The sequence below is a fragment of the Thunnus albacares genome, chromosome 11, assembly GCF_914725855.1.
Source record: "Thunnus albacares chromosome 11, fThuAlb1.1, whole genome shotgun sequence".
Lineage (NCBI taxonomy): Eukaryota > Metazoa > Chordata > Actinopteri > Scombriformes > Scombridae > Thunnus > Thunnus albacares.
In genome coordinates, this window is record NC_058116.1 from 24,556,028 (window position 1) to 24,567,053 (window position 11,026).

Sequence of the window (11,026 nt, forward strand, 5' to 3'; positions counted from 1 at the left end):
TAGGAGCAACTTTTCTCTGGCACACCACAAAACAGCTGCAACACACACACACACACGCACACACACAGAATGTATTAAAAAAAAAGCCCCTTTAGAAGCTATTAAGCAAGATTTGGACAGAGCATTTGTGACGCAAGTCAGCGATTTAGCTAAAAGGCCCCATGCAGACGGCACGGACACCTGCTTTCAGCAAAGACGCTGGCCCCCTGTCTCAACAGGTGGATTAAAAAACACGACTAGAGCGCAGTCCATGGAAAGGACAGCTCCATTGTCCATCTGCGTTTGTGGTTCTGCAAAGAAGAAGTGACTTAAAGACATGGCTGCCTCTTCACTATTAAAAAAAAGAAGCCTGAATTGATTTTGTCCTTTCAGTTTCACAATGGTTCATGCTGCTAATGAGTGACTTTCATTTTCACGTCCGTGGTCTTTAGTAACTCACTAATCCTTTAATCTTTTATCTTGAATCCAACTTTAATCTTGACAATTAACTACAGTTTGTGTGGATATAATACAGGGATAGAGTTTGGAGCGGTCAGATAACCTCTCCCAAATTTGCAGCGTGGCCGTGACTTGGAGACAGATTTTACTACAGAATGAATGCCAATAGCTTTCTGGCCTTTTATGGTGCATGTTCACTGATTAATGTCTGTCATTAATTCCCTTTTCTCAGCAGGTCTGTCTTCTGTGTGTCCTTGTGGACTTTTTAAATCTCTCGCAGCGTGACCAGATTAATTAAATTATCATTAAATCATACGTGTGGATTCATCGGGATGAAGTGCACTTTGTTTTTTCCAAGTCTTTGTGATACTGTTGGGTCTGAATCTGGCTGCTTACTTACTGACGTTTTGATTCATACTGCATGTCTTAAAAATATTTTGAAAATCACTGTGAACTGTGTTTTATTGTTCTCTCAGTACTTTTTATTGTTATTAACTGATGTGGCATCTGGTGTATCAATACATCAAATTACCTTTCCCACCATGAAATATGGTTGTGTTCACAGGGCTTGGAAGTGTGTAAGCGACCTGTCCACTTATGGGGACATGGCACTGTTGATCATTTATTTTTAGAGCACCACCAGAGGCTCAGTGTCTTATGGTTCATCTGTCGTCAGGCAGCATAGATGGCCGCATGCCTCTGGTGTATGTTACCCACCCACCAGCCACAGACACACACAAAGACGGTTGACACAACATTTTAGGTATCGGTTTTTGTGTTCATCCAGGAGTATCTGCACTGCAGCCAGCAGATGAACAGAATATCAGGTCTTTGGATCACGAGTCTTTTTTAACTGCTCTTTGACCTTTATCATGATCATCCAGAATGTGGCCATAACAGTTCCACAAATAAACATAACACTCCTTATTGAGTGACATTTTGGAGTGCAATTTATGTAATATTATGTTTTTTTTCAACCAGAACTGTGTCTGTGTTTGTCTGTTTTGTAGTTATAATGGCCTATATTCTCCTACTGTATGTTATTTCTATTAAGGATTACCAAGGAGGATACTGAGGACAAGTCCTCTGTATTTTTCTGGGAATTGGGCATTGTAGCAGACAATTTTTTAAAAACATAACACATGTTGGATATTTCCAAGGTTGATTCCAACATTTTTAGACACAGTATATTTGAATTTTACTTATTTTAGGATAACAAAATAAATAAAGGGTGGTTTGTTTCCACATTAAAACTTTATTCCAAGTGTGGAGAAGGTTTTGAAACATGCTGACCTTCATGCTGAGGGGAAAAAAATAATACACAACTCAAAACAAAAAACTTCATAAAAATTAAGTAATCATTAAAAATATATATATATGTTTTTGTGACTGTTCAACATTTTCTGAAGGAGGAACTTTGGGTAGTTTTGCACTTCTAAAATCCTAAAATAAGGAAAATGTTTCCTTTTAACATTTATTATCATCTTAATGAATTAATTAATTAGTTTGTTGATTTATTTTGCAATTAGTTTGCCTTTTATAAGATGTTGTAGCCACAGAAAAGCGGCTGTCTTGAGTCCAATCTGCTTCTGTTCAGACATTAAATCGTCGTTTCCCCTTTAAATGAGTCCAGCTGAGCGCAGTCAGGAAGTAACGCAGTGAGCTGAGCAGACACCGTCATCCACGCTGTCAACTTTGTTTATTTTGATGTCTCCTCTCTGATTTAGATCGTCGGGTTTCGGGGGGAAGTCAGAGTCAGTACGCTGCCGAAATCGACCAATAAGTTTTGAGGTTGACGGTGTGACATTTCAGCAGCATGGCCGAGGGTCCAGAGGCTGATGTTGACGAGCCGCCTGGTATCAGTTTCCCTCCGCTCATCACTGTTTCTGATCTGCCCAGTGCCACTGCTGCAGGTAACCATGGCTGAATCAGCTGTGAGCTACGATGATTCATCAGTCCTCAGGAGCATGTATCCTGCAAGTGCAGCCCATATGTGTGTGTGTGTGTGAGAGAGAGAGAGAGAGAGAGAATAACAAACTCAAATCCAGACAGGCTTTAATACGCATCACAGATATTACAGATGTGTTGTGTAGGGTGGCTCCTGCGTAATAAGGTGTGGCCCGTGGATTCAAAACAACATCTGTAGCTTCATTATTACAGAGGTCTACACTCCTGCTAACACTCTATCTGCATTTTTGTAGTCATACTAATTATAGAGTTACAATAAATGGAAGAGAATGACCGGAAGAGCTGTTTAGATAAATATGACTACAAGGGATGGACATCAGGGCTGCAGCTAAGGATTATTTTCATTATTAATGAATGTGTTGATTGTTTTCTTGATTCATTGATTAGTTGATTGGTCTTTAAAATGGTGAAAAATGTCAATGACAATTTCCTAAAGCCAAATATGTCACCTGAAATGTTTTGTTTTGGTCTGAAAAACATCCACAGCCCAAAGATATTCAGTTTATTATCATTGAGGACTAAATAAAATCAGAAAATATTCACATTAAATAAGCTGGAACCAGAGATTTTTAGCATTTTTCCATAAAAAAAAATTGCTTGAAATGTTTATGAGAATAGTTGGTGATTACATTTCTGACGATCAGCTAATTGTTGCGGCTCTAATGGACGTAATAACAGAACACAATAGTTTAATTTATAAGTACATCTGGGAATTTTGACAAACCTTCAAGCTCAACTACATTTGGGAAGCCTGTGTTAAATTTCTAAGTAGACTGTGTCAGCCAGGCCTTGAGTCACATCTATGCTAAGTTTTTTAGGCGACAGCTTGTACAGTAGTGTTGTATTAAATTGCTAATATACTAACCAGGTGTTCTGGTTACTGTGTGCACCTCCTGTCAGTCAGTAACAAATCACTGTGTGTGTCTTCCCACATTCAGAAGGGACTCTTGCACAGTTATGTAACCAAATGATGCAGCGAGAAAAAAAAGCGTGATCCACCAACCCTCCAACTAATTCATCAGGGCCTTTTGGTATTTTGAATATGCAGTCTAATGAAAAACTGTAGGAGAGCATTAACTAGACTACAGCACATACAGTATGAAGCTTTTTTAATGATGTGATTTTGCTTTCTACAACAGTAAATTTAATCTTTTGTTGGCGACAAATTGCACAATAAGAACAGAAAAGACCAGCTTTGACAGTTCAGCTCCCCTAAATCTTTGTGTCCTCTCCAGGCCGAAACTTAAAGGAATGGCTCCAGGAGCAGTTCTGCGACAAGCCTCTGGAGCAGGATGACATGCGGCTCCACAACGCGGCCTACGTTGGGGATTTGGATACCCTGAGGAACCTGCTGCAGGAAGACGGCTTCAGACAGTAAGGGAGCGTAATAATGAGATTATAAAATACACTTTTGTCAACAAAGTCACAAGGCGCTTTACTGGGAAAAGAATAAAGGAAACAATAAAAGCCAAATGCTAATTAAGGCGACTAAAAAACACAAAGCCACTACTGTTACACAGTCTGCATGGTGAAGGGAGAGCATTGTACTGTAAGTAGAGAGACAAGACAGACGGAAAGAGAAAAGGTAGATAATATTACAACATCTCTGCTTTACATAAAGCTTTCTTAGATTACTGAATGTGTCCAACAACAAGCAACATACATGTGCTGACAAAAACATATCCTTTACAACATTTTTAGTTATTTAGTTATTGTTTTTAGGGGTTTACAATAATCTGTATCCGTATAATCTGTAACACTGTTGTACTGCAGAGCTGGCAGCTTTTGTCCAGAGAGTGTTCATGTGTGGCACCAAGTGGTTTGTGGTTTCTGTGCAGTGTTGAGTGACAGCTTGAGAGACACAGGATATGTCCTTAAACATCCCCACCACAGAACATTCTTACACTGCATAACAGAGGCCATGTGCTGGGTGTTGTTCTCTTCATCACTCAAAAGTATCAAAGCGTGCTTCAGTGCTTTGAAATTGGTGGCCACAGCAGGGATCATGCACAGAAACTCTTCACACTGGAGTTAGTGGCAGGCTGCCTGCATAGAGGTACTGGAAGTGTCAGAGTCTGGAACAACCCAGAGGGACACACAAAGGACCACCTCATAGTGGTCATCACACATTTAACCCCAATCCCACAGTGGTTGTATGCTCCAGTCATACTTGCTCTGTGTCCACACCCAGCAAACCCATTATTACTGGCTTAAGTCAGTTCATCTCCACTCCACATGGTTTACGACATGCTTCAATAAAATAGGTTTTACCCCATTGGGTTTGCCCTGCCCTGCCAACTTGGCTGAGGCAGTAGTGTTGAAGGCAGTATAATTTAGCAGGTAGTTGTGGTACATATTTTAGTTTCTGTTGACAGCACAGCAATGATATTTTTAAGGCTTTGGTTTAAATTATTGTTTTTACATACATTTGTGTGGCTGCAAATCCTCTTTATTCCAGTGAAAGTGTATTGTACATTCATGTAAACATTGCTCAAATCCAATATGTTGGATCTAAGTCTACAACCTCTCATTTCTCTTCTTTGGTGTCAGGCGTATCAATGAGAAGTCTGTGTGGTGTTGTGGCTGTCTTCCTTGCACCCCTCTGCGGATTGCAGCCACAGCAGGCCACGCTCCGTGCGTGGCCTATCTGATCGCCCAGGGTGCCGAGGTGGATCTAGTTGATGTAAAAGGCCAAACAGCCCTGTACGTAGCTGTGGTTAACGGTCACCTGGACTGTGTCCGGATCCTTCTCGAAGCTGGAGCTGACCCCAACGGAAGCCGCCACCACCGTAGTACCCCGCTGTACCACGCTGCACGGGTGGGAAGGCTGGACATACTGCAGGAGCTCATCAGGTGAGGTTAGGAGAGGATCAGAATAAAACCTGGATGTACTGGGTTGGTGATCTGTAGCTATACAAGCATCTCAAATTAGATTTTTTTTCTCATATATGGGTCGTGAGTACAGTGAGCTAGAGCTGCAACGATTAGTTGATTAACGACTTAGTCGATTGATAGAAAATTAATCAGCAACTATTTTGATAATTGATTAATCATTTCAGTCATTTGTCAAGCAAAATACTGATTTCAGCGTCTTAAATGTAAGATTTGATGCTTTTCTATGTCATATATGACTGAATTTAATATTTAGGTTTTGGACAGTTGGTCGGACAAAACAGGCACATTGAAGACATCACTGTGGGCTTAGAGAAATTGTAAATGGTATTTTTCTCTATATATCTTTCCACTAAACGATTATCGAGAAAATTATTGGCAGATTAATCAATAATGAAAATGATCATAGTTGCAGCCCTAGTGTGACAAATGTGGTCACATGTACAATGTCAGTAGGTGAGAACAACGTTAAAAAACAGATTTAAAGAACTTTTTCCTGCTGTTTTGATTGTGAGACATTTGCTGTATATTGCAGCGTACTAACAATTTGAAAGTTACAACTTTTGTTTTTTTTTCTTTTGGTCATCAACCTATGAATATTAACTTCACAAAGAATATCAGCAAATTGAAAATTACATTACTGTTAATCACTGTTTTCCTCTCCATGATTAAAAAAAGTCTATCTTCAGCCTTCACTCTTCTTGTTTAGAGACGTTTTTATTTTATGTCAATGCAGTGCATGGTGATGAAGGTGTCATCATTTTGGTTCACTGCTAGCTGTATGTTGTCATATTTTCCACTGCTTCAGGCTGCTTAGGTTATTTCCTGGCTTTTTTTTTAAAGGCTTCTTTTATCTTTTGCACAAAAACAAATCTTTCCAGTCCCATCAGTCAACAACAGCAGCCCACATGGGACATAAGTCACATTGACACTTGAATATCTCACAAGACAAACAATCTGAGAAGACTCAAATACCAAAAACTGTCATGAGCATGTCTTCCCGACATCTTTAATTTCATGAGGACTGTATGAGCTTTCAAAGAAATTCTTACTCACATATTTCCAAACCGCAATTTATGGGCTTAAATCTGGATTGTTACATACTGTGTCATCATCCTTAAGAAGTCCTCTGGGGTATTATATTAAGATGATTTTCTCTGCAGTCAACCACTATAATTTCCTCAGATGTCTCCATGATTAAAATAAAGTTTAACGGTAACTGTGGTTGCCCCTTCCAGGTTCAAAGCTGATGTTGACATGGATCACCAGCTGGGTCCCCGGCTCCTCTTAAGTGCCCGCACCCTCAACACATTAGTGGTGTGTCCTCTCTACATCAGTGCTGCCTACCACCACCTCCACTGCTTTCGGGTGCTGCTCCAGGCTGGCGCTCAGCCTGACTTCAACTACACTGGGCCTGTTTGCCATGAGGCTCTGACCCGTGGCCTGGCCTCCTGCCTGCTGGATGCAGTGCTGCGACATGGATGTGAGGTGGCCTTCATCCACTTGCTGCTGGACCACGGGGCTAACCCGGCCCTCGTGCCCTGGGAGTCGGAGTTTGAAGCTCCTAGCCGGCGGAAGGTCGATCCAGAGGCACTCAGGGTCTTTCTGGAGGCGAGGAGTGAGTAAAAATAATACATGGGGGAAAAAATCTGTGAATGTGCAGATGTCAGTGAAGACTGATATGTTCCTAACCAGTAGTTGTGCAAGGAAGGATTTTATACAGAGCCAGAGGCATTCGGGAGATCGTTGAGGAGAAATCCCAGCAGGCACTGAGAAAAAATCATATCACGATGCAGTATAGAATTCTAATAAATATGTATACTTTTTAAAATATAAAAAAATAAAAGGTTTGCACATGGAAGGCACTGTAGACAGGTTGTCAATGCAAGGCTTCATCCCCGTTAGTCTCACTCAGCCCTGTAAAGAGTAAATAATCTCTTGGAGCGATGCCCTACTTAAAGGACCAGTGTTTAGGATTGAGTGTCATCTAGCAGTGAGGTTGCAGATTGCAACCAACTGAATACCCTTCCCCTCACCCTCCGCTTCCAAGTGTGTAGGAACCTACGGTGGCAGTAAAACTCATGAAAAATGCTAAAGACCCTCTCTAGAGCCATTGTTTGGTTTGTCCATTCTGGGCTACTGCAGATACATATGTTGCAACATGGTGAGCTCCGTGGAAGAGGACCCACTCCCTATGTAGATATAAAGGGCTCATTTTAAGGTAACAAAAACACAACAATTCTTATTTTCATGGGATTAAACACTAATTAAAATATACTTATGAATATTATATTCCATTTCTGCTGTTCTGCTAGATGCCACTAACATCTACACACTGGACCTTTAACATTCATACCTAGACACTGCCTATCCACAACCTTCTAGTGATGTACAATTGATTTTTTTTTTTTTTCACAGAAGACATTTTGACATGTCAGAGTCAGTGGAATTCAGTTTATTCAGTAGAATGAAAAAAGAAATGTCCATGGTATGGACTTCCTGATAACATCCCCACAATGCAATGTGTTGCATTTTATAGATGTTTTCAAATACACAGGACATGATGTTAAAATCCAAAGTGCCACCTCTTTAACTCCCGTGCTCCCAGTATCGAAACACTGACCTGCTCTATCCAATCCAATGTTGAGAAAGTCTGGGTAGACATGTCTTTGGGGTTGTCAAGTGGGCTCCTACTTTCACCAACGTTTCGCGGACTGGGCCTATGATGTCCCCAGTAGGCTTAGTGGTGCATCTCATAACCACCCCCCTCTGCATCTGCCTATCCAGCTTATTTGGAAGACCGGTTGAAGTCTTTCCTCTTCAGCCAGAGCCACTGGCTACTCCGCTCTGCCACCACTGCTGTTTCCTTGATGGCCTGGCATAGGGCTTGTCCACTGCTCCCCAGATCCCTCATCAGTCTTATAGCCGATGTTGCCACAAAGCCCCAACATCCAATTTCTACTGGGCAGATCTTTGCTCTCCAGGCCTTCTGTTCTGCCTCCACTGCAAGCTGTGTATATCGCATTGTCGTTTTTTTGAAGGCTTCCTGCACAGCTTCCTCCCAAAGGACTGTGAGCTCCACAAAGTACACCATGCGCTGAGAGATGGACCACAGGACCAGATCAGGCCTCAGGTTGGTGATGGCTATCATGGAACTATGCTTACAGGGCTGTAATCCGCTGGCCCATGTCCACCAGCATCTGCCAGTCCCAGGCTGCGTCCAGCTGTCCAAACCTGGTCCTTGGTGGAATGTTCCGTTGTCTTTGTTCCCCTTCCCGAACAAAGGCAATTGACATAACTGCGTTGGTTGTTCTGGGCAGCAAGACATTGTTGGTTGTTCGTCTGCCTTCCAGAGTTGCTGACAGACACTTGAGCACTTGATTGTGTCTCCAGGTGTACCACCCTTAGGAGAGGTTCACTTTACATCTGGTGAGGATGTGTCTAAGTGAAGCTGTTGAATACAAGGGGTATGATGGATCTTTGCCCAGCCATTGGTTGAGATTTTCAGGGGTAGGAAGGACTTCGTAGGTTGCTCGAATGAGGAAACTTATCCTAGTTGACTTCATCTCCTACATGTCCTTCCAGCTGATCTACTATTTTTCCACACTGTCCCATCTCATCCACTGGCCCTGTTTAGATTGCTTTGGCACATCTACTCGACTCCTCCTGTCAGGGGATTTCAGCCATGACCAACTTCCGCTGCTCTAGTGAGGATGCCTTGTTCCAGCAAGGTTGTTTTCCGTCAAGCCACAAGCCACTTCTTCCGTGTTGGACCCGGCCCATGAGGTCGCCATGGTGGAGAGCAGATTTTGCCTGCTATGCCTCATTCTTAGCCGTCCACTTCTTTCCTGTTGGGGCAGCAGCTCGGATCACAGTGCCCCTTGATTTTGCCAAGGTCAACTCACTTCACTAGCTTCACTCTAGTGCATTTGATGTGAAACTACTGTTAACCTTTACACACCTGTCATCACTGACAGGTGTGTAAAATATAATGACAAGGGAGTGATTTCACGGTCACACTGATGGCCTACTGGGACGCTTGAATAGAATGGAGCCGTTATTAACATTATTAGTAACATTTGTCCTTTTCCTACTATAACAGGTCAAAATATCTCCTGTGAAAAAAGCCTATGGCACATCTGCAGTATTTGTTCAAAGAAGGACAGCATTACTTGTTGTCTTTTCCACTTTATAGTTGTCTCATTTCAGGGAATTCAGCTCATAAATGTTCATAAAAAATCTGTTTTCTCAGCTGGTGAAACTTATTTTAGAAGCAGTTAGAATTACACAATCATTATTTCTCATTGTTTTTTGACAGCTGAGACCATAAAAGTTCAAAACTTGACATGACTCACAGCATAAATGTCAAAGAAAAAATTTAAAAAGGTTTCTCTTTAATTGAGTGATAATCTGCATAAATAGCACATGTTCATTTTAGCCATCTTCATGTATCTGTACACTGTTGCACTGTTGCAGCTGCTGAGGAGATCTTCATTTTTCTCTTCTCAGGATGCCCTCGTAGGCTGACACACCTGTGTCGGATCAGGATCCGAAGAGCAATGGGCAAAAGCCGTCTAAACCACATACCGTCATTACCACTACCACAACCCATCAAGAACTTCCTGCTTCACCAAAACTGACACGCCCTCTCTTCTTCTTCAGAGCTACACCAACCTTAACTTTGTCAATCTCAAAGACAAGCCATAGGATACAGTCTTTTGTGATCCCGGTTCACTAATTGCTTATTATTTTCTAATAATAAACAGTTAATAATGTTCTTTTTCAAATATTTTGAAATTCAGAGATATGTAACACTCCTTCATATCTTCCTATTACTATAATAATTTATTGCACTTATCAGAGAAACCTTAATATGTCCTGACTTGTGGTAACTGTAAATGTATTCTCAATGTTAGCGAATACCAACTCTTGGACAGAGCGAGTGGCAAAATGATGAAATTACTGATACTGTATATCACCTACATTATAAGTGATCAGTAATGAAAAGTGCAAGAAACTGCTAATCAAATCAATTCAAGGTCCTGGATCCTAACTGAAAAACATGTAAGACGGAGAAATTTAACATATTTGGTCTAATCAGTGACATATGTGTCAGCATCATTTGTAGAGAGGGAGAGGGAGATTTGTAGAAACACTGAATAAGCACATTTTACCAAACTTCACGTGACAGTGATATTGGTTGAAAAGTGAATTTTATGCTGAATATAATAACTTTATATTTATTACCCTGAAAGCTGCTGTAAGTCTATTTAGTTCATTTCTATTGTGCCTGTCTGCTGCTCAGCTTTTTTTTCTCTCATACATTTCTACTGTTCAATGCGATATCTCACTGTATTTTGCTTTGTATATCTCATCTTTACTTGCATACAGTAAATGTGCAATAATCCTATATTCTCTCCTGTATGTTTTTTTCTTTTATAATCTAAAACTACATGGGAGAGCTTCTACACCACCAGAAAGCAGAGAGATTCTTCAAAAGTAAGATCACTTTCCATGCTTCCTGTTCTGTTAGCCATCTCCTTGAGTGACCATGAGAGAATTATTCCTTCTCTTTTCCTCACAACCCATTCCAAGATCTGTTATAGTACAAATATATCCCAGCCAGTGTCATGGACAGAATCTCTGGAGCTCAGTTAAATCCAGTGAGAGAAAATCACCTCTCTGTCAAAATGAGGGCAACACAAACCGCAGATGGTGCAGGCTTTTG

General features: G+C 41.2%; 1 protein-coding gene across 1 annotated transcript; it reads left to right on the top strand.

Moving 5' to 3' along the window:
- Positions 1-2,062: 2,062 nt before the first annotated feature.
- asb1 (ankyrin repeat and SOCS box containing 1) lies at positions 2,063-10,708 on the top strand. The gene is made up of 5 exons (XM_044366636.1): positions 2,063-2,351; positions 3,642-3,780; positions 4,957-5,259; positions 6,537-6,916; positions 9,808-10,708. The coding sequence occupies exons 1-5, from the start codon at positions 2,255-2,257 to the stop codon at positions 9,936-9,938; spliced, it is 1,050 nt and encodes a 349-aa protein (XP_044222571.1). The 5' UTR covers positions 2,063-2,254; the 3' UTR covers positions 9,939-10,708.
- The last annotated feature ends 318 nt before the right edge of the window (positions 10,709-11,026 follow it).